Here is a 27556-nt window from a genome sequence, read left to right as displayed (position 1 = left end):
CCGAGTGCCAGCATGCACCGCCGGTTCTGCAAAGTCACAGCAGCAAAGCTCTGCCCACGTATTCACATGGAAACACGGCCGGGAATGCACGAGCAGGGCTGCGTACCCCTCCAGATCTGTCAAAAGGAGGTTCTCCTTTGCTGGGGGAATTCGGTTCGTACATCAGTACCCACCAAAATAGCTGAAAGGAAGCAGAGGGAAACGAGTGGGAAAGCCAAGCGGAGTTTTTCTGCTTTGCTGCCAGGCTGCTCGTTCAGCAGGCAGTAAGGGCTGCTCCTGCAAATCCTCTTCACTGGGGAGGACGTAGCCATGCAGAGCACCCAGCCCCTGCAAAGCAGAGCAGGGTAGGGGCACCAAGGCCCATGCAAAGCTGCTCCCCAGCAGCAGCACCTGAGGGATGCGCAGAAGGAGCAGAGCGCAGTTGCAGCTCCTGAAGGAGTTAACAAATCTGCCTCTGGGAAAGGGAAAAAAAAAAAAAGCAGACATATTTACAGTCTAGCTCCTCACAAAAAAACACCTTGTAAAAATAGCCCTGGCGACTTGTCAGCATTAGATAACGTCTTTATTGGGGCTGGAGCTGCAGATGGTGGAAGGTGTTGTGGTCCCGAAGGGCAGTGGGCATCAGAAGGGTGATTTCAGCTGGAAACTCACCTGAACCAGGGACCTCTGATGTGTGGCACAGAAGATAACTCATCCCCTTTGTGACATAAAACCTCACCACAGAGGAAAGCTGAGGGCAGAACAGCCTGAGCAGGGGGAGGTGAAGGGGGCACGGCCCCATTGAGCAAAGCATCCCTACAAAACAGAGCATCCTAAAAGCCAGGAGCATGGCAGGGCACAGCTCAGCTCGTCCTTCCTGAGCCCCTCCAGCAGCCAGCCCCAGCCACCAGCAGCAGGGACAGCACTCAGAGTGTTAATGAATTCCACAGTACTGAATAAAGCAGCTTATTTTATAGCTTTGCCATAAGAACTCACCCCTGGGTACTTACAATTAACTGGACTAGAGGAGCAATAGAGATTTCTTGTTTTATTTTTCCTCATCAATTTTCTTTCTCTTTTTTTTTTTTTTTCCTTTTTTTTTTTCCTCCTGGAAAATAAAATAAACTAAAATCACCACTGCTAATAAAGAAAGCTCTGCTGATATTCCCCTGTCTGGGTAGGAATATCGATCTCCATGCAGAGAGAAGACGCTTTCTTTATTGCACATCGCACAGGATGATCAATCTTTTCTGGCTATGGGAGATTGCTTAGGCTTTGTTTTCAAAGCAGGCCGGTAACTCAGTGCTCTGCAGGACCATGCCCAGAAGCTGCAGGAGCTCACACTCCTCTCCATCACCCGTTTTCTCACTTCTTCTGCATGCAGGCTGCCTCCAAACGAAGTCAGCACAACAGAAGTCCCAGTGAGCTCAGGAAAACGGGACTGGATGCTTTGGTGGAGCTGCATGCACTCAGCAGGGGTTTCAGGTGGAAACACAAGCCCTCCTGCGAGCGTCCCATCCAACAGCTGCTGACCCACACAGCCACGTCTTTCAGATTGCACATCATTCCAAGCATGGGGGTTTTATTTTCCTTTATTGAAGCACACAAGTAGCCACCAAGGAAATTGTCACTTACACTGCAGTAATTGTAAAATCATACCAACACGACCATTTTAGAGGAGAATTAAAGAGCCTGCACTTCAGCTGGGCAGCTGAGCACAAGCCTTTAATTCCATAGGCACAGTACAATAAAGCTTTTGCTTCCAGCTTTTGTTGCTCTTCTTATAACTCCACCGAGCATGAACAGAATGCCTATACACATCCACTGCAAGGGCCACAGAATTACCCAAAAGCTCAGTAAACACACATTTATTGGTTACTCGATTATGTGAGATTGTTGCAGCATAGTCATTATAACAAAATCCTTATAAAAAGTGCCAAACACTTTCAGAGGACATAAATCTGTTTAAAAACACAACCAGGAGCTACAAAGGGAGCTTGGCTCTGCTCTGGCTCATGGCACTGCAAGGAAAGCCCAGCAGCCACATCCCTACTCATACCCAACACCCCACATCGTGTGGCTCAGAAGACCCCACACTGCCAGTGACCAACACCATCGTTGCATCCATGAGCACAACAGCTCATCAAGCTTGCTTTGTTTCTGTCCCCACGGCGTGCCTAGGGCTGTATGAGATTTCCTGGTGAGTGCCTGGGGATAAACATCCATCACAAAGTGCTTACAGTGCCCAGACCTCCTCCTCTCCTGCAGCTACTCAGGGGAAGTGCTACTTGTAAAGTTCTCCCTTATATCCCCTTCCAGATTCCCAGTATAAACTACGAGAATGGTCCCAGCTTGCAGAGTTTACAAGGGATCTGGGTCCTACACAGGGGACGCTGAAACTGTGTCTATATTTTAAGCCCAACCGTAAGGGAAATACTCTACATAGAAATATAACATCAGATATTTTTTTCTTTTCTTTTTTAAACAGCATATATAAAGAACGTGATAGCATTAAAATAGTGGTAAAGTGATACATTAAAAATACAGCATCTCATAGACCAGAGCACAAGAACTACATTCACGTGAAGTCTGTACAGTTTGGCTGCCACCACAGCCGGCCATCTCCAAGCAAGGGCTACTGCTTTCCTTCCCAAATTTTCCTGTGGCCACAGTGCTTCAGGAAGAACACAGGCCCACTGTCCCTGCAGAGGGCACTCAGTGGCCAAACTCTCTGGAAACTCTTGCGTGACCAAATGAAATAGCAGAGCATTTCATTTTACATGAAGGTCCGGAAGAGGGGAAAAAAAAAAGAAAATCAGTCAGGTTGGTGGAAGGTGGGGCACCTCAGCAGCATTTCCCAAAGCTCTCAGCATCAGTGATGTCACTCTGCCAAGATAAATAAGTAAGCCATCTTTTGCACGCATGGAGCAGATGGGGTGGCTCTAGGCTGCTCTTCCTACCAGAAACATCCGTGTCTTCTGCAGGAGCTGCAGGGCTGTCTCCGAAATGGCTTCCCCCTGTACACAGGTACATGTGTTCATAGGCCACTCCATCCGCTTCATTCCTTCCTCATCTCACTGAGGAAGATCACCAAGGCATGCTTGGCAAGACAAACATCTTACACTATAGCTGTATCATAGCAATATAGAGACACATGTGTATATATAGACATTCTGTCCATTATTACAATGGGAAGATAATGCTAAAAAAAAAAACAAAAAAAAACCCACAAACAATAGCAGCATGTAAACAAGGATTTGTGTTCATTTCATCCATCTTTTCCTCCTCCTCTCCCCTCTCAGGTGGAGGATTTTCTGCAGAGCTCACCAGCTCCCGGCAGCTTGAATTTCCCTTTCTGCCAGCTCTTCTCCCTCCTCTCCCTCCCCGCATCCTTCCCCTCGTGATGACTCATCCTGGAGATGATCTTGGGTTTTGTCTGACGGCTGTTGCCCACTTTGTCTTCAGCAAAGTCTAATTTCAGAGTGGTGCCGCAGGAATAAACCCGTGCACGAGCGCCCAGAGAGGTACAAGAGCCGAGGATCTGAAACGACTCAGGGAGGAAAAAGAAATGGAATAGTCTGCATTTTGTCTGTCTCCCAGCAGCAGAAGCGTAAGATGCAGGAGCAATGCCTGTTTCAAACCCTTAATTCCCAAATTCTCGATAGCCTTGCAAGCCACCAGGGTTTCACAGGAATCAAAAGGCCGATTTCAAATGTGCTCCATAGTGCAGGGCACGTCGGAACTAAAAATGCATTGAATCAGCTCTTTTGCATGCTCTTGCATTGTCCAGTTTTCCCAACTCCCAAAATTGCTTCCTTGGTTTCTCAGTTTTGAGGTCCTGCTAAAGGGCCGTTATCTGAGTTAGCTCTGACGTGGGAGTGGTTGGACTCTGCTGGGCGACAGCCACCATGGGGATTTCCATGCCTAGTCAGGCTGGATTGTTAGTCCCCTCTGAGTTCTTGCAGGCATAAGCCACATCCTTGGCAATGCTGCACATCCTGTTGGACATCTGGAGCTCTGTTCTGAAGGCGGTAGGGAAGCAGAACTTCTTGAAGCAAGCCTTGAAGTTCTCATCTAGGAAGGCATATAGCACAGGGTTCAGGCTGCTGTTGGCATACCCCAGCGCTGTGCAGAAGCAGGAGATGGCCAGCTCGAGCTCGCTTTCAGCCTTGGCACCCAGGCACTGGACCAGCACGAAGATCTGGATGGGAGTCCAGCAGATGATGAAGACAGCCACCACCACCAGCACCATGCGGGTGATGCGCCTCAGGTTCCGGTCCTTCTCCTTGGAGCCCGAGAGGACACGGACGTTCTTGAGGCGTCTGATCATGAGACTGTAGCAAATGGTGATGATCAGCACAGGGATCATAAAGGAGAAGAGAAAAACGCAGATGCCAAACACTGGATCCCAGTAATCCACGGGTGAAGGGAGTTTAATCAGACAATCGATTTCTGCAAGGGAAAAGTAAGAAGCAGAAGAAGATCAGTAAGCCCGTATCAGGAACAGAAGGACCTTCACATTCCATTTCATTAAAGCATGTTTAATACTGAAAAACAATAGCAGTGATGCAGAGAAGCAACGACAAAGAGGAATGACTTTAAGCAGCTTTATAGCAGGGAAATTAGCCACTGTCGAAACCAGCTCCCCCTCAGATGGCTCCCCAGTCCGTAGAGCTCTCCTGGCCATTGGCATAAAAACCCCCCACCCTTCAGTGTGTTTTGACTGACCGTTGTTCTCATTCTCTGCAGATCCCATCACCATCGCTGGGATGCCAAAGACAGAAGCGAGCGCCCAGATGCAGACATTCACCACTTTGGCCTTGTGAGGAGTGCGGATGTCCAGAGCTTTGATAGGATGGCAGATAGCGATGTAACGGTCCACACTCATCATCGTCAGGGTGAAGGTGCTTGTGAACATGTTGTAGTAGTCTATAGAAATAGCAATCTTGCAAAGGACATTGCCAAAAGGCCAGAAGCCCAGGAACGTGTCTGTACCTTGGAAGGGTAAGGTCATCAGACACAAGGTATCAGCCAGAGCGAGGTTAAAGATGTAAATGTTGGTTGCTGTCTTCATCTTGGTGAATCTGAAATGTAAAAAGGAGCAATGGTTAGAGCTCCACCTGACCCCAGTGGGTAAGGCATTGAAGTACGCCAAAGTGGGCATCCATGTTATGGAGATGTTGCATTCTTCTTACCAGAGAGCTACATATTGAACATTGCCACCTTTTTCTGCCTCCCACGTGCTTCTACCCAGCTTCCACACTGATGGAAATGGTGCTTTCACAATCAGTTTCACAGGCAGAAAGAGCTCGTCCTCATAAACCAGAAGCAAGGACAACGAACACTTGAAGCTGTCAGGCCAGCTCGTGCTTTATGAAAAATGACTTCAGTAAGGCTAATCTAGGATTTCATCACATACGCCTTCATTATTACAAATAGTGGTGAAAGCTTTACCCAGTAAGCTGATTTGAAAGGCATCATATGGTCCAGGAGTAAGATGATTAGCCATTCTGTATGGGCTCATAGCCAAAGGCTACAATTAATGTGAGCTGTCAAAGCAGAACGGGTGAGATGGCCAACGCTGGTTAGCAATGGGCTACAAGACACCAAAAAAAAATCTGAAAGGAAAATGACACCTTGGGGATAAAGTCATGAGCCAATTCCAAACGATTTGTGTAATTTCTGTCAGTGGAACAGGCTGCCCCAAAAGATTCACCTTGCTCCAGTGTTAGTCGTCTCCTCTTTGCGCATGGGAAGTGATGCAAAGAAAGTTGTGATCACCAGCCAAGAATATCCAGAGTGTGCAGGAATGGAAACACAGCCGTGGCTCCAAGTGCACCTTCCCTCTCAGCTCCAGGAGGCTCCTCTCACAGACATAAGAGCTAACACGTTGATATCATTTAAAAACTTCATTTCATCAATCATTTAGCATACTAATGGCCTTCACAGAAGCGTTGCCAGAAATGGCAGGCAACAATATGTACAAACCGAGGACAAGTTCATTTTGAGGGCAACGCCAAAACCCATAAACCACCGTACAATTTGCACTTTGATATACGTGCTGCAATATGATGAGGCCTGATTTGACCTAACATGCTCTTTCAGTCCAGTCTGAAGAGCAAACTCAGAGCTGTGCACCTTCAATCAAAGTCGTACCCCTCCTGGGTGATGTGGACCTTGACTCCTGATAGGTGATTTGGGTGCTTGGAGGAACACTGTCACTGCCAGACTCTGAACACTGCCAGGACATAAGGTGACACAGCAAATTTGCAGTAGCCTCACCCAGAAAATCCACAGTTGGGAATATGAAGTCCATTTTATCCTGCCAGAGCTTGTGTTAGAAGCCAGGTGTTTGGAAGTGCCTTCTGCCAGACTGTGGCTTCAGAAAGCAAGAACAAAGGAGCCTATGTTTGCCCTTGAAAGCCAAGGGGAGCTTTTGGAGCAGGTGAGTGTTGACGGAAGCATTTGCTGTTGCCACGTAAGCTTCAGTCAGGTGGCTCCTGGCCCAGAAAGCACAGCAGCCGAGCAAGGCAGCGGGTTCTTAGAAAGATCAGAACTTACATAACAAAAAGCACTAAAGGAAAAATACCAGCATCCTTCCTCTTGCAAAGGGGTGAGGAAGCAAGGCACCTCACCAATCCAGCACAACCTGGAAGCTGCCAGGCTTTAGTGCTTGAGGGCTTCCCGTGCAATTCTGCCTTAAGAAAGAAAGAAGATTCCCGTGCTGCATAGCATCGTTGTTCTGTACCAGCACACAAAAACACATACAGATAAGTATTGTCAGCTCACGCTTCAGGAAATTAAGTCAGCTAAGACTGTCTTAGAAGATATCTCCTGAGAGCATTACTGCCTCTGTGTCCCTCAGTGCAGGCTTCCCAAAGGCCAAGCTTGTTCCCCCCACCCATGCAGGAGGATTGCACTCATCAGCACACCTCCATCTCACTCTTCTTTCACTAGCACTGTAACTTGAGGGAACAACAGCTGCATTTTTGAACAAAGATGGCCCACTTAACCAGATTATATATGTATATAATATCTATATTTCTGAGCAACAGGAGAAGCAAGAAACGATCCACGAATCCACCCGCATCCTCCTGCCAACCTTCATGTGGACTCTGAGGCTGATTTCGCGCTCTTCAAAGGTTGGGAAAATTAATTTGCACCTAATTAATTACTTCTAGCTCCACTTTCTCTGCACGCTGAGAGCCAACAGCCATTATCCCAACAAACCGATGTACCCAAACATTTCCAGAATGTTCAGTACAAACAAAAATCAATTAATCACTTCTCCACGGATTAACCTTTCTTTTCTTTTCCTCTGGGAACTGAGAATGTTCTCTTTCTTAATCTGAACAACAACAACAAAAAGAAGAGAAATTAAACTCTTCGGCTCAAGGATGCACATAAGTTACCCCCCCTCCGTGGCACAGCTGACTGACAAGGTCTGCACACAGGACATGAGCTCCTGCTGAGCCACTTTCTTGCACTCGGTCACAGAGGTAATTTCCTAATGGAGCATCTCCCACAGCGTGCTCCAGCAGCTCTCAGCTCTCCATCCCACTCCACTTCACCATAAATGTAATCCTGCTCTGTTCTTAAGCTTTCTCAGCTCCTGAAGCCTAAGAAGAATAACGACCTTTTAGAGCAGCTCAGCACTGGGTGCCCCCCTCCTTTCTGCTAAGTGGACCTCCAGCAGTGTTACACGGGGGAAATCCTTCAAGAAAGGGAACCTGCATTTGGGGGAGGGGGAAAAGACAGCATTTCCACATGGTCGCTCTGAGGTGCTGTTTCTCAGGATGGATTCTGCTTGTGGCTGAGCCTCAGGGCAAGCTGCAATGCTACTGTTTTGGCACTGTTCTTCCTGTCCATCCAGCTGCTGTACAGCATGCAGATGCCCCAGGGGTAAGAATCAGCAAAGTCAGATCCTGAAGCTGCAGGCATCAGGGCAGAGGGAACAGAGAGAAGACTTCACGCCCTGGGGAGGTGTGAGCATCACCTCCAGGAGCCCTCTGCCTCTTTGAGCCACTTGGCATCAGCAGCTCCAGCTCATTGGGATGCAGACAGTCCCTTCATCCCCTTCCCGGACACGCACAGATCTGCAGCAGGGAAGCAAAACAGAGCAGAAAGAGCTCCGGAGGGATTTTGCAGAGCTGTTCCAGCCCTGACAGCAGGAATCCGTGGAAATCAGTGACATCCCAGCTCCCAGCCTGCGCTTAGCCCAGAGGTTGAACAAAGATCTGGCACAGACTGTCCTGCATTGTGTCATCTCAGCCATGTACTCGCACAGTGCTCTGCACATCCCTCCTGCTCTGATCACTCTCTTGCAGCCAACTCATCCTGGAATTTCTCCCCCTTTTAAGCCTGTTTGCTCCTAACGATTCAACATGCCACAAACAGCACATTTCAGAAACGAGTTTCAGACTATGGAGCCAGACACCACTGAAAAAAAACAGCCACCATCAGTAGCACATAAATCCTATTCATTACCTGGGCAGGATGGTGACCAGCGAACAGGGGTTAAGCAGGCTGCCACAGCACTGGTGCTTTGGGACAGGCAATTCTCTCACCCTTCGAGTCTCCACGGTGTCTGGGTGACAGCTTTGAAAAACAAGCAATGTGTCCCCCCACTGCCAGGGTCTCTGGGGAGCAGCACCAGGAGCCAGCACAGGTGGGGACAGGGACAGCACATGGCCCTGATCTGCTATGCTGAGGGTTACAGCTGTGCCAACCCCTGCAGCTCACCCTCAGGCTAGCAAGGATGCTGAAGGCTGTCAGGGTGAGGGCTCCAGGATAAGAAGGATGTTTGCAGCAGCTTTTCTGCAGCAGGATGCTCTCATCTCCATAAACACACTGTGGACAACCTCTGCTGGACTGATAGAGTCCTAAATGTTGGCCCTGCTCCTGGGAACTGCCCAGACCCAAAAAGCATTGCGAACTGAGTCGCAAATCAAACATCACTCAATTACTGTTGCACATGGGTGACTCCCTTCAACTCATCCCACCAAAGCCAGGGGAAACCAAGAGCAGAGGCACTGGAGCTACAGGAGCTGTCAGTAGGAGATGGGCAGGGCTGCCCTGTGCCATGGGCACAGCTTGTCCATGTCCACAGCTGCACATCTGTCCCCCACAACCCTTGTCTTAGGGATTCCCCCCTCCACTCTGCACAGCACAGACCCCTCCACGTGGTTTTCCTTCTCTGCAATTTACAATTGTCTTTTTTTGTTTTGTTGTTGTTGTTTATACTCCAGGAAAAACCAGAGGAGGCCAATGTGGGGAGAGCAGATCTCCCAGCTGACCTCACTGCATCCCCTGAGTTTGCATTGCATTAACCGCTCACTCAATTTCAGCTCCAAGCCACACAGCTGGTCAACGTTCTTCCATTAAAAAGCTTTCTATTAAGAAATCAACATCTCTGAGATGTCCTATTAACTTCATTTTCCCTGGCTCATCACAGCCAGCTGCCCTCAGCCTCCACAGTCAAGGATCGATGGAGGTTTCAAGCAGAAGGACAGACAGCACAGAGCTGCAAGACAGGAGCGGCAAGGCAGAACTCAGGCTGTAAGTAAAGGGGGAAGAGGTCTGGCATCTAAATTGAAGAGCTGCTTGAACTGCTTTGCAGCCATGTACACCTGCAGGGAGAGCTGAGCAGCCCCAGCACTTTGTTGTCTGCTCCAGGCTCCCAAGGAGGGAGAGCCGGCACAGAGGGAGGCAGCCACCCCATGGACCCCATTGCAAAGAGCCCTAGAGATGAGGCATCGTTCTCAACGAAGCTGATCCCAATGAGCAGATTCAGCACCAAGGAAGAGTTCTCCAGATCATCATTGCCAAGCATCACAGCAACACAACTGGAGTGAGAGTGCTTCCCAGGCCAGAAGCTGTGTGCTCTCCATCATCCCCTCCCCCAGCACCTCTGGGGCCATGAAGCTTCAGGGCTTGGTCTCTCTCACACAGCAATGCTTTGATAGCTCTCATGCATAGGGAGATTCTGGGCAGCTGGGTCTGCAGCACCTCAACCCATAGCCCACATGTCAGTCATGCCCAGTACCATTGTGAAAGCAACACATCTCCCTTTGCCTTCCCTTTTCTTCCTGAAAACAAAGATTTTGGGCATCCAGCATTGCAGAGATCAGTGATAGGAGAGAACCCAGCAGTCTGCTCACCCCCACTCACCCCTCAAATCCTCTCTGCACGGCGATGTTCAACTCCTTGTTCTACCCTCATTAAAAGCAGCACAGGAAATGTATGCAGAAGAGAGCAGACAGCAGGAGGAGGGAGGGGAGGCATTCTCTGGGCTGGCGAGGAACTCTGCAATGAGCAGAGACGCAAAGAGAACAAAGCCCCAACCAGGCAGATCTCCACAATGGGCCCTTTACTGTCCAGGAAATAGTGCTCCTGAGAAGAGCCCTTCTCAGTCTTATCCAATTAGTGCCTCCAGCACTGGGAAGGGACTGGCAGTCACGTGGTGACCGGCGCTACAAATTAATAGCTCCAGATGTTAAATCACTCCAAATACAATAGAGAGGTAGGTTGGCTTTTACAACACAGGGGAAAACCCAGAGGAGGCTTTGAATACGTTTTGTCTGAAATACCAAGAGGTTCCAAACTCTTCCCTGTGCGCTATGAAAAAACTCATTCAAACGGAACAAATAGGCCTTCTTGAAGCCTCCCATTTCCTTCAGCACCCATTTTTTGAGTCTTTGTGTTTCCCCACTCCCTGAAAAACAGAAAGCAGTTACTGCCTGCATCATCAAACTGTTCTTTTGGTGAAAGGAAATACTCCCATTTCTTACAGGTAATCCCCTTATCCGCAGTGAAATACAAGCACAGAAAGGTGAAAAGAGCTTCTGTATGATGCAACACAGTAGATTTGCCCATCTTCCCCCATCAGTGGAAGCATTATTGCTGAGAGTCTCAGAATACACTGTTTTGCCAGCAACCGTGCTGGACCCACTAGAAATGATGCAGCTTAAGGCACGAAGCCCAGCAGCACTGATGCTCAAGAAGTCAGCCAGGCCAACAGCAGCATCCTCACACCCTCACACTAACTTGGAGCTCTGTGTCAATCTGTGTGCTTGGCCCTGGTCAGGTTTGGGATACTGAGTTTGTTTCATCACTATATCTGCTCCAGAGAGCAAGGGCAAGGAAATAGAAGTTCTGGGCCAGAATACCCAGAAGTTGCTGCTACTCTGTGAGCCCAGAAGGATCATTGCCCGTCGCAGCTCAGTGTTGCTCTCAGCCACTGCTGAGATTCCAGGAGATAGCAGTGGGGAAGCAAAGGACAAGATGTTCTAGGGGAAACTCCAGGACTAAATGCCACTTTTTCTTATGGCCCATCTTTATCGCTGGAAAGTATCCAAGCCAAAAAGAGCAGAACAGAAGCCACTATTCTGGAAGTGTAGCCAGCACATCTCACCTGCCCAGGATGCTGGGTTGGGGTATTTGGTGATGCTGCTGACACATCAATCAGTTCTCCTTGCCACATCCTGAGGCTCTCCTTGCTCCTTAGAGGAACTCTGCTCCCCAGAGGCCAACACATGCAGGTTGTCACAGACACCAGCACCTAACCCACTTCCATGAGGATGAAATGATGGTGGCTGCTCACACCCCATAAGAACTTCTGCAGCCAGCAAGGAAATTCTGAGCTCCTCCTGCCACACACCTAAGGCTCACACACACTCTGGGTGAGGACTCCCTCCCCTGCCTGCACAGCACTTCAGGCACCCTCAGCAGCTGTGGCACAGGAACTTTTCATTGGCAGATTCACTGCTCACTGCATACACACACACCCACAGACACTGTGCTGTGCTGAACAGAAACACAAGCAATCCCAGTGTGGCACTGCTATGCTGCAAACCTCCCTCCATTTCCAGCTTCCCCAGCAGGGCTGCGACCCCTTCTCCTCTCCATAAAGCCATCCTCAGGAAGAGCTATGCTGGGCAACTCAATGAACAGGAGAGTAGCTTTGTCCTTGGGGCAGAGACCTAACCTGTTTGCCAACATTCCATTTAGCAGCATCTCCCCCAGCACAGCTGTGTGTTCACTGAAGAAACACTTTGGGAGCAGAGGGGCTTTTAGCAAGAGCAGGATTTAATCTCAGTGTCTGAACATCTGCTAATTATTTTTAGTGATCTTTGCTGAAGGAGAAAACAAAAGTTTACAGTGTGTTTTCTGCACTGGCAGCACTCACACCAGGAATCTGATGATATTTGTATAGAATGGAAGCTGATTCTATACTACACACAGCACTGAGATCACAAGAGGGATGCTGGCACTTGACACAGAATCGCAGCCTCAACAGTTGCAGGAGCTTACTTTGTACTTGCAGGGTTTCTGGCTGCAGGAAATAAGGTGGTTCAAACCACAGCAGGAGCAGGCAGAGAGGTCAGATAGTGCTGCAGGAGCAGCCCATGCTCTGCACTGTCCTCCTGCAAAGGTCCCCCAACCCCAAAGCCAGAGGAGTTGCCTTTATCTCTGCAGCATCCTATTCACACCCATATTTCCCAACGAGGTGGCAAAGCTGCACGAATTGCATTTACAAGCAGAAAAATGCAAGCCTGAGCCTCCCAGCAAGCCCTACCCTTCAGAACTTGATTCAGCTTCCCAAATGGAGCAGCACCTGCACCCACAGTGGGCTGCTAGGCACAGTACAGGAGGGAGACGTCCCACGGAGCAGTGGGCACACCCTGGATGCTCCCAACACTCTGCCCTCCCCAGGACGCCCCACTCCCTGCACAGCAGCTTGCAAAAAGCCCCGTTTTTTCAAACAGATCTGCTCGCTCTGTTCCATTCTCTGGGTTAAACTTTAGGAGGCACCAGAGGGCAGCTGAAAGCTGGTGGGAACCTTCACCATACCTAGGAAGGGAGAGAGAGGGGAAAAAAAAAAAAAAGAAAAGAAAAAGAAAAAACACAACAAATAAAACCCAAACCATTAAACAGACGCCACACCATTACCTCTAAAGCACACTGCAATTACCGGAGAATCACCAACCCGCTCCTCCTGCGGCACTGATCTATTCTCAGCAGGAGCTCTCCCTGCTCCCAGCCCTCCCCTGCACGCTGTCTGGTGCCTACCTGACGATCACATACATGACGGAGCAGTTGCCCACCAGCCCCACAATGCACACAATGGAGTAGACGACCACAATGGTGATCTTGATGCTCAGCGGCAGGAAGCTGTCTCCCGTGCCGTTGTTGAACCAGTTGCTGGGGAGAAAGCTCAGGTTCAGCATGGAGGAGTCGTTCAGCAGCTTTCTCAGGTCGGGGTCTTCCAAAATATGGGCAGGGAAGAGGGGGTCCATCGTGAACCACCAGCCTGTGCCAAGGTCCTGGGGGCACCAAAGAGAGAGTTTTAAGATCCGCCGGCGAAATGGGGCAGCTCACAGCACAAGGAATGCTAGGGATGATGTATTGCCGGGAAGTGTGCAGCCTCCCTCCAAGCTCCCCAGGAGCACGGAAATGGGATGCAGACTCCAAAGCTCAGTGCACCCTGAGCTCGCATATCTCCACACCGACAGCACAGCGGGAATGCAGGCTGCACAACTCCATCCCTCCCGGGCACCGGGAGCCCCCCACCCACAACCCACAGCCCGGATGAGGCTGGAAGCCCCGTCTGCAGCTTTGTGCACCCCAAACCTCCCCTACAGCAGCCCTCCAGCCAGGGCTAAATGCTCACCCCCGCCCTTCCCCCTTCTGCCCAAAGCCAGCCTGCTGCAGCCCTGCAGCATCACCTGCAAAGCGCTAGGAAAAGCCCGAAGTTAATATATACATATAAAAGATACAGAGATACGTAAACCCCTGCTGGCTGCTTACCTGCGTACGGGTTTCCCTTCTACTGCGGCCGCATCCAGGCAGCCCCGCAGGGAACAAAGCCGGGTTGGGCACGGCCGGAGGCTCCGCTGGAAGAACTGCACCCCCGGAACGCAGGTTTTAAGGAGCAGGGAAGGATGGGGGGGAGAGAAGGAGAGAGAGAGAGGGAGGGAGGGAGGAAAGGAGGGAGGACGGCGGCTGGGCAGAGCCAGCCCCGGCTGCCTGGCTGCTGTCACTGCGTAAAAGCAAAGCGAGATTGGGGGGGGGAGAAGAGAGGAGGAGGGAGGGGATGAATTAAAAAAAGAAAAGAAAAAGCCAAACCCAGCAAAGCAGAGCGAGCCCACACCTGCGGGCTCCGTCCTCACCGCTCGCAGCTGCCGCCCTCCCCCCGTTACCCCGCAGCCGGAGATGGGCTCCAGCACCGGGACCCGACCCCCCCCCCCCCCGCAATGTCCCGCACCCACCTGGGGCCGCTCCGCAGCTGGGAGGGCTGAGCGCTCCCGGAGCAGAGGCAGGATTTGGTAAATTTAACCTAGAAAGCGGCCGAATGGCAAGGAGGGCTGAGAACAGGGGCTCTAAGAGTGGCCAAAGCAGGGTGGGGGGGAAGGGGGGAAAGAATGTAACCGAGAGCATCCCCTGCTTTGTCTCAGTTCGAGGAGCACATGGAGCTTCGGAGCTGCAGACCAGCCACGGGATGTGACCACAGCTGTCTGCTATCCCCAAACACGGGGCAGAGGGGACCGTGAGCTCTGCCCCGTTCTGATCCCACACCAAGGGCACCCTGCCTGCAGGGCCCCACGCTCTGCTGCCCTGCTCACCTGTCACAGATGGCAGAAGCTGTTTTTCCAGCAGTTTGGGGGTGCAGCCCAACAGTTCAGCACACATTGGTATGGCCCAGGAAACAGAAAGAAGGACTACAGTCTCCTTGGGCAGCAAACACTGCTTCTCTTCCAGAGCCCACATGCAGCTCAGGAGAGCAGCTTGGGCCCAGCAGACAGCCCTTGATGCTCTAGTTCCACAGCAAAGCTTGTATGGAGGTATCTGGCACAGAAGCTGCACCTTCCTCACCAGTAATAGCATGGGAACACACAGCAGTGTTCCTAAATGCTTCCCTGAAAGCAGGTCTCAGCTCTGACAGAAAACAAAGAGAAAAAGCACACACCAGAGATCCAGCCCTCTGTGTTATGCAGGAGTCCTGGTGTTTGAAGGCGTTTTGGTCAGTCCATTAACGGGCATGCAAAATAAATACTGGGCGAGACATTACTTTAATTGTTAATGGATTTATTTTCAGAAGCTGAAGGAAGAACAGCAGTAAATTAGAGCAGAGAGCTCACCTGGACAGCCTTCATGCTGCTCAGCGTGCTCTCACATAGCCAAACCCAACATATTCCTGCTGCACCTTCAATCCCAATCCATCTGTTCTGCTCAATGTGACCCCAACCCGAATCCAATCACAGAAAATCATTCGAGGTGGAAGGGACCCCTAAAGGCCATCAGACCAACACTCCCTGCAGTGAACAGGGACACCTACATCTCCATCACGTGCCCAGAGCCCCTCCAGCATGACCCTGAGTGCCTCCAAGCCCTCAGTTCAATCATGGAAGTCCATATTAACAAAAGAGATCACTATTCCTTCTGTTCTGCCCAGGATCCCCTCCCAGTTCAGTGGGCAGGCTGCCATCCCATGACAAGTCCCTGCCTCATCAGAGATCTTCCCTGCCCCCTTTGGGGTCTCCACACCAGAACGAAGGCCAGCAAGATTTCATCTGTGAAGTCCAAAAGGATTCCTCCCAGCCCATTTCTTGGAAAAAGAAAGTGATCAGCTCTTCTGCTGGAGGGCTTCTGAGCAGACAGCAAAGTATAAAAGCCAAAAAAGAATGAGCCAAGAACAAAACCCTCCTTCCAGTGATGGCTGCCCAGAAGGCACACAGATGACGCTATGAAGAGATGCTGGATTTGCAGAATGCACCCAGAGCATCAACACCAATCAAGGACACACTCAATGCAAATGCCATTGCCTCCCTCCCTGCTCAACCCCACTTCGAATATCTGCAAAATCAAATTCAAGTCAAAATTGTACACAAATGCAGTAAATAATCAGAATATCCATAACAGATCAGTGCCAATAATTGTATTTGATGCTGTTTCAAATTGGTTAATTTCACAAACACTGTTCCACGACATGGAGAACTTTTGCTGCTTTTGCAGAGAACAGCCTACAGTCCCCTGCACTCCATAACAGCAGAAGCCCATAGCTTTATGCCTTTCCTTTCAGGAGGTGAAGCTCCTTTGTCTGAGCTGTTCTGCCACCTTCAGCACACTTTGCTGTGCTATTTAATGAAGGCCACTGTGAGCAGAGAATTAATTTTGCAAGATGGGAAATAATTCCTAACAGAGAGAAGGAGGTAGGTTGGGGGATGCAGAGCGTGCTGCTAGGAGAGCAGAGGGTCAGAAACCCATCTCTCACTGCTGGGCTGATGGGCACCAAGCAAATATAAAATTCCAGCAACATTTGCACTCTCACCATTGATGGGCAGGTGGAATGTGTTCTTTGGATATTAACCATTACTCCAAAATCCAGCAATCAACAGTGTGCACAAAAGGAAACTCCTCATTTCTCCCATCGCTGCCCACGCTGTAAGCACTGAGAGCGCCTCTGGTTGACATGCACACCCTTCTCCCATCAGAACTGATGGCACTGGGACACATCACCATTGGAAGCACATTGCCATTGATGGAGTCACTTGTTTTCCTACTGTAGAGCTAGGTTAAGCTATTTAGTAGGGTGAGAAACAGATGCAACAGGCAGGTAGCTCTGTTCTCTGCCATTAAACACATTTGTAAGCACAAAAGGTCCTGCTTTGTGGATCAGAAGTTTATGCTTTTCAAGGGTCAGCTCTAAGAATCTCTGCTTCCTTCACATCAGTGCTGAGCAGCACCACCAAGCACTGCATCTTTCAGCACCCAGGAAACAAGCAGAGCAGGTACCAGCATTTTATATAGAGGAACTGCTTGGCAAATAGGGATATTAGAGCAAGAATTTTTCAGAGATTGAAAACATGCAGAATAAGCATGGAAAGTGAGACCTGGGGCAGCCAAGCTGTGAAAGAGCGCAGAGCAGTCCCTGCTCACCTTGCAATGGCTCAGCAAGACAGGAGAGATGCTGGGTTCTGTTTATGAGCGCTGACTGCTTTACATAATGCCACAGATCTATGGCAAACAGCATCAGAGGAGCTGGCAGGAAGTAATGAATGAAAAGTCAGGGCAGAATGGAAAAAACAACAACCATCTCTCAGACTCAAAACCTCTCCAGAGTCCCTCCTGCAATGGGATTCAGCACGACTTCACAGAGATGGTGCTGACAAATTCTCTTCCTCCAGCTATGTTATAAATCATGCAAGAACACGAGGGAGGAAGGATTCCAGAAGTGGATTATCTGCCTTCCATCACCGATGAACTGCTTTGAAGAATGAGAAATAACATCTATTAAGAAGAGGGCACGCTGACTTCAATATTTGCAATATGAATTCATTGTAAGCTTCCGTATTTGCTCCATCAGTCTCCTTTTGGAGATGGCAGAAGTCTCCATAGACCCTTTTCAGGGATGCTAAGCATCAGAACTGATAAGTTTAAAATAAATAGAAGTTCAGAAGGAACAAGCAGGGGCCTGGGAACAACCAACATCAGGAAAAAGGCTGCTCCAGGTTCCAACCTGCACTGGGACACTCCCCAAAGCCCACCAAAGGGAATGGGGCCAATGGGACACCACATCTCTTCCTCTTTTCCTTCCATGAGGAGGGAGATTCTCAGGGAGAGCTCACAATGGGGATCCAACCTGTGCACACCACACCATGAATATACACCCAGACACGTGCATGAAGACAGCAGATACAGCAGAGCTCTCCCATCCCAGCTCCCAGCTTCTGCTCCCAACACATGTGCCAGAACCATGGTGATGCGTGCCTGCTCTCCGCACCTCAAAATCCCAGCCCACAGCTGAGGCTGCAAGCAAGGACTGATCCACTATGGGCACAGCATACAATAAAAATCTCACCCCTGATCCCTGGGTGCACCTCAGCAGTAAAACTGGAATCAACTTATTGCTCTTGTAAAGCAGTAGGACAGAAAAATAAATGTAATTCCTACCCACCTCAAGCATAAATACAACAGAGATCTCTCCACTTTTCCTCTCGTCTTTCTCCTTCTATTTACTCTCCAGCACCCAAATCCATGTAGTTACTATGCCAGGGAATTCATCTGCTCCCACTCCATCCCTTGGGAGCACGCAGTGCAAGAAGAGAGAGCCATCCCACCCCCAAAACCTGAGCACAAGAAGAGCTGCTTCAGTTCTGCCCAATTCCTCCCATGTTCCTTGCATGTCTTGGTCATCAAGCCACATCCTGAGGGACAACAGCTGCCTACAGTGGGAGTCCCACAGCCCTCAGGCATCACTACAGGGCCCTCAGTGAGGGGTGTAACTTAACATCAGCAGCCACCTGCATTTTGCAGGACAGCCTGCATGGTGGTGAGCTGATCCTCACTGCTTACAGGTAATTCAAACCGATCATGCTCATATCATGAATTCATGTAAAGCAAAATCCCTCAAGTTCTAAGAGGAGAAGGCGAGTGCCTGACGTCACCCCCTTCACTGATATTTTACTGTTTGCCACCATTATTCACAATTTCCCAGGGAGTGATCATTTCAGGTGGTTCTGAATGAGCCCATTAGCCATCTTCTCTGTAACATTATATCCCTCTTTACAGCCTCATTCCTTTTTCCATCTCAAACCCATCAACTTTGAGGTGAGCAAATCTCTCCAGTCTCACGAGACAAACCCTCCTTCCTCCGGCCATTCCCTCCCCAGGACATGGATGTTGGCCCCCCACTCTTTGTACAGGCACCCAGTGACCACTGCTCAGTACTGTGGGCCCCCACAGCCCAGGCGCCAGGAGAGGAAAGGGCTCTGATTTAGAAGATGACAGCTGTGCTATTTACACAGCCACCAGAAAGACAGAAGAAACGATGCATGCAGATCCTCTAAGCCCCACCCCAGCACCTCATCCTCTCAGCCCTTAGGGAAGAGCACAACTCTGTGCTCAGATGGCAAAAGCCCTTCAGAGCAAAGACCTGCACTGCACCATAGGACAGCAAATTTACTGCAAAACAGTGCAGCACTGAGATATTCCGTGGCCATTTGCTGCTTGCTTCCCTCAGAGTTTTCTTTTCTCAAGGCAGCGTCACTCAAGAGCTTGTTGTCATTCGGATCAATAGCAACAGATGCTCACTAATTTGCCATTGGACAGCTTGTTTCCACAGCCCTGTCCCACCTGAGTGCAGCTCCTGAAGCACTCTCCTGTTCCACTTTCTGGAAAGAAGAAGTTATAGATGCTTACTGGAGATTTCAAGGGCTTGTGGTGGGAATTACACTCCTATCCACTTTTTTAGAGGCTTGAGTATCTGCCTTTAGAAGATTCCAATCCCTGGCAAAACCATCACTAGGAAGAAAAAATAAATTAAAAAAAAAAGAGATAAAAGGAAGACAAATGCCATGGAGCCATCAGCTAGGTACAGAATATGTATGTAAATAATATGCAACAAGCAGCAGATCCATAAGGCCCTCTTGCATATGCTATTTATGCGACTGTCAAACTCATTCTGAAGATGTCATGCAAAGAGCCATGCCAGCAGTGCTGTACATATGCTCCAAATTTCATAATGTTATGTGGGATTGAGAATCAACTGCTCTGCTGGAACCAACTCATCCCAGCAGAGCTGCGCTGCTTTGCAGGAGCCAAAAACCAGGGCCTGAAGGTTTGTCATAAAGGGGTAAGGCCTCTAAACAGTGCCCCAGGGACAGCACCCAGCCGTACAAAGCCACAGCTCCTTCTGAAAAATAATCAGCACCCCTCAAGAGAGCAGCCTCCCTTTGTTCTGTAGCACGCTGCACTGCTCAGATACTCCTCCCCAAAGCAATACTTCATCTGCAGTGAGATCCTATCCCACCTTCCTCCAAGCCAAAGCCTTACCCAGAAGCAGTGCCGTCACCAACAAGCTGCTCCCACACTTCCCACTCCACCACATTCCCTCCCCACTGCCCTTTGATTCCCTCTTCCCAACGTGCCCCACCTGCACCCAGCACAGCACTGGGACTCATTGATGCCACCTGGGCTGCAATGTTCCTGCCCTGATTGCTGTAGGATCTGGTTGGGCAGAAGAAACGATGCTGGTATCGAGCGCGTGTGACGAAGCCAGGCATTTGAATGTGAAAAAATGCATGAAAAGTTTCTGAAAGACAGATATCCTACCACAATTTCCAGTTCTAAATGTGAAAAACTGTGCAAAAAGGCTGCAGGGAGTAGATAGCCTAACACACTCGTCACTGCTGGGCTCTCAAACACAAACCAGAATAACAGCAGCCCGTAGAGAACAGGGCTGGTATTGGAGGAGGCATAAAGCTCCTTACAGCCCTCTTAGGACAGGGCAGCTCTCTGTGCATAGGATCACAGGGTTACTGAAGTTGGAAAAGACCTCCACGAGCACTAATTCCAACCCCAGCCCACCCCACCATGCCTTCTGACCACATCCCTCAGTGCCAAACCTCCATCTCCTGACATGTGATGGAAGCTTTCCATTCCTTATGCAATCAAAGATCTGCACAGGCCAGTTTCCACACAGCTGGGGTTTGGTGTAGATTTATTAGGTCCCTCTTGTGCACTGAGGGTCAGCCATGCAAGAGGATGGGCTCAAGGGCAAAAAAAATCCCCAACTTTTCTTTAAATTAAAAAATATATATATAAAAAAATTCAGAGAGAGCTCTATTCAAATCTTTTCCTTGCATGAAATGATCTACAAGCATTAAGAAGCATCATCTCAAGCTATCAACTGGTTTTATGTAAATCTGAATGAGGGCTGAGGAAAGGGGGAGGGAAAGGGGGAGGGAAATAGCACTACTAAAATTGGTCCCTTACCTCAGGGGTATTATAATTTTATATAATTATAATTCTAGAGGTTTGGATTTGTGCTTTCCTGCAGCCTTCATGCTCCCACAGAAGATAGATGAGGTTATACAATAGTCCTGGTGTAGCCTCCACTATCATCTAGTAGTGCAGGACTGAGCTGCTGTACTCACAGTGGGTGGGGGTTAAGATTTGTACAGGAATGCCTTTCAATGCCTCCTCATCACTGTGAATCTGGGAGTATGACAGTAAAATTTAAACGATTTAACAGTTCTGCCTTATTCCTGTCCTCCCTGACCTGGTTTTCTTCATTCATGTCTTCAGGTGATGAGCCATTGTGCAGCAGCACCTACACATCCCATTAAAAACCCCACAGCCTGCAAAATGGGGTACTGTGCACCTCCTGCATGGCCCCTCACAAGCCCTTCCATCACTTTGCAGATCCCATTGGAACCAGCAGGTGATGCTGAAGCAGAAAACATGGAGTTCTTCTGCTCTCTATTAGGCTTTTATTTTCCTTCCATAAATCTCATAAGTGAGAAAAATACTGTGATCTTGTTGGGGGATTTGGAAAGTGTAGGATATAAGTGATGACATGCAGCATATGGCTTTGTTCTCACTATCTAGTCAACTCCTCAATCCCTGCAAATACACGTGGGATTTTTTACACCTAGCAAACAGCGAGGAGGGCACCTGATAGAAGAAGGGACATTCCTCTAGCAGAAGGTTGGTTGGGTGCAAGCTTTCCTTGCACTGCCTTTCACACAGCCCTTGCACATCCCCAACCTCACCGCGACATTCCTGGTGTAAGTTAGACACTGCATTTCCCTTTGCAAGTCTGCAGGTGTTGCAGGGAGCCTTGTGTAGAGCAGCTGTGCTGGGAGAGGAGACTCGTGGTCAGCACCTTGCTGACTCCTGGTGCACCTCTCCACAATCAGAAGGCTGCACAGCAATTGCAGCAAATGACCCCATCCAAAGCAAGAAGAGATGGCTTTTTCTTTTGCAAGGCATGCATCATCAGCAGTTTGGGGAGTCATACTGATCTGCAAGAGTCAGTGGAAAATCATCTTGATGGTCTTTGCTTGAAGCCTGAACATTGCAAGGCTTAGCAGTGCTACAGATGCATCTCTCTGGGATTTTTATTTGCTCTCACTGCTTGAGCTAATTCTTCATCTAAATACTTCTGCTGGAATCTCTGCCTGTGCGAGAGACTGTATTTATTAGATAAAAAGGAGAAACTGGTATGTCATTGCTAAACATCAACAAAAGCTCCTGTTATTGCCAGCATCCACTGCAAGATACAAAAGATCCATCACCCTTTCTCAACCCTGCATCACAGCTCGTGCTCACGTCCCATTTGCAGGCAGCCATGGCACACACAGTTGGCCACTCCTGGCCACCAGACGTGCAGCTGCTGCATTCCCAACTGATGGAGAGCCACCAGCAGTGCCACCCTCACCCTGCAGACTTCTATCCCCTAATTGAGGCAGTGCCCAATCCAAGGCCCTGACGGTCATCCCTCTGATGTGCAAAGTGTAAACACGTGGACTAAATGGCTTTTGCCTAATGCCGGCCATCCTATGTAGCACCAGGAGGGATAATTTGTTCCATTCCCCTGGCCGTGCCTCAGTTTTTCCCTCAGCTGTCAGCTCAGGCGTGTGACACGTGCTTATTTCGCTCAGACAAAATCAAAAAAATCAAATCAGTACATTTACCAGAAACATTAAATTGTGGGGAAGAGGCACTTGACAGGCAGCCTCCACTCCAGGGGATGGGAAATGCAAAAGCACTATCTGACAGGCGGTGACATTTGCAAGTATTGCCAAACTTCAGCAGCAGAAGGGGAAAAAAGTAATCTTTGGTATGTCAAGGGACCTTCAGTCATGTCCTATCCACTACCAGGACCAAGATCCACATTACAGAGTCACAGAATACCCCACGTTGGAACGGATCCATAAGGCTCAACAAGTCCAACTCCTGCCTCCATATCGGACCATCCAAAAATAAGACCAAATGTTCAAGAGAGCCTGGAAACGGGCACCAGAAAACAGCCCCTCAATACCCCAACTGCTGTACACTGTATTTGCCCCATTGCTTATCAGTTGGAAACTGGGGGTGCAATGCACTGGTCCAACCATGCAAAGAGTGTGCACATGGACAAGCATGCAACTATTACACAAGTTTTTCTCCACTCATGCTGGATTTGCACAAGGGACGTTTTTCTCCTCTCACCCCCCATGGCTTTGCCTGCCCAAGTCCCATACATTCTCCTTTATGGAAGTCCATCACTGTACCCAAGTGCATTCCACATAAAATAACAGTAAAATCTGTTAGGATGCCTTTAGTTCCAGTGTTGAAATGTACTGGGCTTAATGGTTTTGCTTGATGAATACATTCAGTATAGATTTGAGTTCGTTTTCCATCTCCAGAGATTTTAGTTCAGTTGAAGTGCACCTATTTCTACAAAAACACATAAACCACGAGGATCCAAAGAGAACAAAGAAAGTTCACAAACTCAATGAGAATTTTCACACCCCCTTTTCATCTCCAGGTCAATCCTTGATGAACTCCAGCCAAACATTTTCATAGTTTCAGTTGAATTTACACACCATTTTTCCTAGAAAGATGTGATGCCACTAACTCTCCAAGCTCCAAGTAATAAAAGCCAAAACCCCGGGTAAGAGGCACAGTGACCTTGATGGAAAGCTAACAGAATAAATGTGGAACAGAAACACCTGAAGTCCTCTGTAGCATCCTTTGGTGCTGCTGGCTGTCTCAGCTGCAGAAAATGTCACCTCTGGCAAGCAGAGGGCTTAATCAAAAATTAAGTTCTAGGAAAAAGGAAGAAAGAAAGAAGAAAAATACCTGCTTTCATTCTAAGAAATACCAGATGCAGCTTCCATCCTCAAGGAGAGCGCTGAGAAATCATTTCCTAGTTGGCTGGGGGGCTGTTGGGCTATTTGCTTGTTAACGATGAGATGCAGCCAAACCTAAGGAGAGGAGCGGAGCTGGAATGGGCACATGGAGCTCTCTGAGACTGGAGGAGAGCCCTGGGGGATGAGGCAGCCATAGCACATCCATGTCCCCACACAGCCAGCAGCAGATTTGGGAGTGTTGAAACCACCTATGGCAGCTGCAGGAGCTGGCAGGAGCCACGTGCTGCTATCAAAATGAGCCCTGCTAGCTCTGCGATAAGCACACGCAGCAGTGCCTGCCAGCTCCTTCTCCATGTTAGCCTGCACTCATCCACGTGTTCTCAGCTTGTTTGCAGCCCATCCTCTGCTTTGTACAGAAGGCTTCTCCCTCCGTGTGGGTCTGCCAGTGGTCTGTTACAGAATCATAGAATCATACAGTCAGTATCGTTGGAAAAGACCTCTCAGATCCCCAAGTCCAACCCCAGCCCACCCCACTGTGCCCACTGCCCACGTCCCCCAGTGCCACATCTCCATGTTCCAGAACACCTCCAGGGATGGTGACCCCACCACCCCCCTGGGCAGCTCTGCCACTGCATCACCACTCTTTTGGAAGATATCCCACCCCAAAATGACACAAGGATCTTCTTCATCCTCAGCAATCCCCTTTGCCACTGCTGGGCCTCCACCACAAAGACCTCTGCTTCACCCTCAGCCGTGTAGTGGACATGGTGGTGGGTTGGTGGTTGGACTAGAGGATCTTTGTGGTCTCTTCCAACCTTAACAATTCTATAATCCTCTGACAGTATATTTTAAAAGCCCTGGAGAAACTCCTAATCTTACTTATCTTTTTAATGAGAAATATTATGCCTGGGGACAGCTGCTGTCCCTATGACCAACGCATTCTGAGAGTACAGCTGTGTTTTCTGGACTGTATTCTCTTTTCCTCCTCATGCAATATTTGTTTCCTGAGGGAGAAAAACAACAGATCAATTTTGCTCCATTATGTTCACTGCACATTTTTAGAGATTCCTTACAAAATTCACTGTGCTGTTCCACCCTGTTTATCTGAAAGGTTACAGGAACTTCAAGCATCATTAGATCCTTGACAGAAATTATTTTTGCTTGCAATTTACCATCCCTGCTTGGAGAAAAGCCTGCAATCTAAGGCAGATGAGCTGCCCTGGAGCTCGTTAGCTGTGTGAGTCTCTGCCCTCTGTGCAGATCAAAGCAGCAGCTCACCCAGGGCTTCCTGAAGTCTCCCCACCCATGCCCTGCTACAGCACAGCCTCACTTTGCTGCCCATGATCTGCTCCACACTGTGCTTCCAGCTTTTTCCAACACCAAAGCCCCAGTGGGGAAACCTTTGCTTCTCCTCTTCATACGTTCAAGATGCATGTTTTCCATGAAAGCATCCTGAACCCAAATGGATGTCATAAAACTGTAAGGGTTGGCAGGGTCTTCTAGAGATCATGCTCTGCTGTAGCTGCAGGGAATAAGCCCAATGCCTCTGCTGAAATTAATAGGTCCTATTTTGCCATTGATTCCTCACACTGCCTCAGTCCTTCTGCTTTAATGGCACTCCCTCAGGCATGTCTTGCTCTTCAGTTCGTGTTCATGCAGCATTTTCCATGGGCAGCCTGTGAGTGGCCTTCTGGACACTGTCACACTGCAACAAGTGCTGGGGGCTGCATCCCACTGCTGTGGCTTCAAGCACCACTTCACCCTTCAAACAAAGGTGAACAGCTTGAAAACACTGCGGTTTATCATTTCTTCTGCTTGGCCAGAGAATGTCACTGAAATAAGTTTCCCATTTCTTTGTAATATGTTCTTAACAGAGAGCACTCAGGCATTAAGATCACTGGCTACCATGGACTAAAATACCTCCTGTTTTTCATGTGGGGAGAAGTGACCTTAAAAAACTTGTGCATCAATTCAATCCTTCACTGCGACACAGTCAAAACAGCATTTAACCTGAAGGAAGCATTTAACCTGACACCAGAAGGCAGACCAACCAAAAAACTTTCAAAAAGTTATACCATAACTATATTTAACTTGAGAAATGAACTAAAAACCTTGGAAGCCCCCAGAAATGTCATGAGACCCAAAGGGATCAGTGCCTGCATCAAGTCCTGACTCCACCTGGAATGGGTCAGGCTCCCCGTATCTTGTTTTTCCTATTTCCATCATCAGGATGTGGAATGTTCCTCTGCCCTCTAAGGGACGATCTGAAAAAATCCAGGCGAGGTCTTTGATTGCCAAATGAAGAGTGCTGGCCAACGAGCACAGCTTCTTGCAGTCATCATACTCATCTGACAAGAGCATCCCTTCAGCACAAGGCCAGGTGACCAGGTTGCTCCAACCCCATCCACGTGGCAGAGATTTGCTCTGGGGCTGAGCACCTCTGAAGTGTAAGGATCACCCCTGGAATCTGCTGCTCAACCAGCACTGACTCAAGCTGCAAGCCCCAGGCAGCAGCACTTTTGTCCAACGGATGCCAATGAGATGTATTACTCATCCCAGGAGCAGGCGGGACTGGGATTTGTGCCCTGAGGGCAGCAGTCACCTAGCAACTCTGAGAGGCTGTGCCGTGCTCCTGACACATCTTTGACAGCAGCACTGTATCCTTTCAAGTCACTGTTAGAAACGAGAAGAAACACGAGAGAAATTGATAGGTTGAGTCTTCTTACAGGGTGAACTTGCATTGCTCCTCAGGCTTCATGGATTACTCCTGAGCTCTTGCTACTAGCCAAGGTGATGGAGGAGGGAATAGTGAGGCACAAGCAGCATCACTCCCTCATCCTACAGCCCAAGGCTGGGATCAGCCCTTGGAGAAGGCAGAACTGGAAAGGCATGAATGGCTCCAACCAGCCCCGTGAGGCCCTCAGCATCCTTGGGAAGGCAGAAAGGTGAAGGCGCTGCCTCTCGGCTTTGGAAGGCACTCAGCAATGCTGCTCTGCACAGATGGGCACAGATCCTGTGCTGTCCATGTTTTGGTGGCTGGGTTGAGTCAGCTGTGCTGAGGACTTATCCAAATGCCTTCTTGGATGGAACCCAGCCACATAAATAGACTACGCCACCTTTTTTGGAATCGTTTATTTTTTAATTTTCCTTTTCAAAATGTTCCTTGCAGTTGGCTCCCACCCTCATCTATAATTCTTACAGCAACACTCTGGGGCAAACAAACAAACAAACAAACAAAGCTCAATTTTATGACAGCCCAGCAAAAGACCTCACCTTGCTCTGTACCTAGAAAGGATGATGCAACCACAGCCAACCCCAGCAGAGCTCCCACCAAGGGGCAATGCCCCCTGCTGCCTTGTGAAACACTGTCGACCACTTTGCAAAACACAGGTTGTCCTCGACCTGCCTAATAACCATGACTAAGCTGATGAATTCAAGCTTCTAAAGACCTATGTTTCATAAACCCATTTGTTTTATTCCTAGCGCTGAATTCCTCATCAATTGAATTCTCTTTCACCTGTTATATCATTTTGTCCACAATTACTAGCTTGCATTTATCCCAGATATAATAACAGCCTTTTTAAAATACAAACTAGCCTTTTCCCAGCTTTTCTGGTGCTGATTAAAAATGAACATCTGCAGACCTCAGCCTTCTGCACCAGCTCTTCTGAGACTCTCCAGCACGCGTTACATAGACACTGATTTCTAAGTGTACCCCCTGACAACACAGACATAATTTACTACTCCACTGATTAAAGACGGGTTGGGAAAGATTGCACTGCCCATTAGAGACACAAAGCACATCATTCTGTCTTTCCAAATGCCACAAAGAAACACTGACCGAAGATGATTGCATGGATTGAACCACTCCACGCACTGACAAACCCACCAGCTGGAACCATTTTTTTCCTTCTGTTCAAAGATATTTAAAGATTTTT

At 48.9% G+C, this 27556-nt stretch overlaps 1 protein-coding gene and 1 long non-coding RNA gene across 6 annotated transcripts in view; both read right to left on the bottom strand.

Annotated features, from left to right (window-relative positions):
* Window positions 1-1618: 1618 nt before the first annotated feature.
* OPRL1 (opioid related nociceptin receptor 1) lies at window positions 1619-24101 on the bottom strand. 3 transcript variants are annotated; one of them, XM_042832449.1, is made up of 3 exons: window positions 23608-24101; window positions 4708-5063; window positions 1619-4431 (listed from the first exon to the last, which is right to left on the bottom strand). In XM_042832449.1, exons 2-3 carry the CDS (start codon window positions 5051-5053, stop codon window positions 3908-3910), a joined length of 870 nt encoding a protein of 289 aa, XP_042688383.1. In that variant the 5' UTR covers window positions 5054-5063; window positions 23608-24101; the 3' UTR covers window positions 1619-3907. The 3 variants fall into 3 exon arrangements, with proteins under 3 accessions (XP_042688383.1, XP_042688382.1, XP_042688385.1); XM_042832448.1 differs by lacking the exon at window positions 23608-24101 and adding an exon at window positions 13051-13503; XM_042832451.1 differs by lacking the exon at window positions 23608-24101 and adding an exon at window positions 5696-5710.
* Window positions 24102-24235: 134 nt separating this feature from the next.
* Window positions 24236-27556, bottom strand: part of LOC122167654 — a 49037-nt gene continuing 45716 nt past the window's right edge. For all 3 annotated transcript variants that reach the window (XR_006171068.1, XR_006171069.1, XR_006171067.1), the window contains exon 6: window positions 24236-24622. This is a non-coding gene — a long non-coding RNA (uncharacterized LOC122167654). The remainder of the gene's footprint in view (window positions 24623-27556) is intronic.

This window comes from Centrocercus urophasianus, unplaced genomic scaffold (assembly GCF_019232065.1).
Source record: "Centrocercus urophasianus isolate 14NV4802_14NV808 unplaced genomic scaffold, USGS_Curo_1.0 seq_38, whole genome shotgun sequence".
In the NCBI taxonomy this organism is placed as follows: Eukaryota; Metazoa; Chordata; class Aves; order Galliformes; family Phasianidae; genus Centrocercus; species Centrocercus urophasianus.
This window is presented reverse-complemented; position numbering and strand designations above follow the sequence as displayed.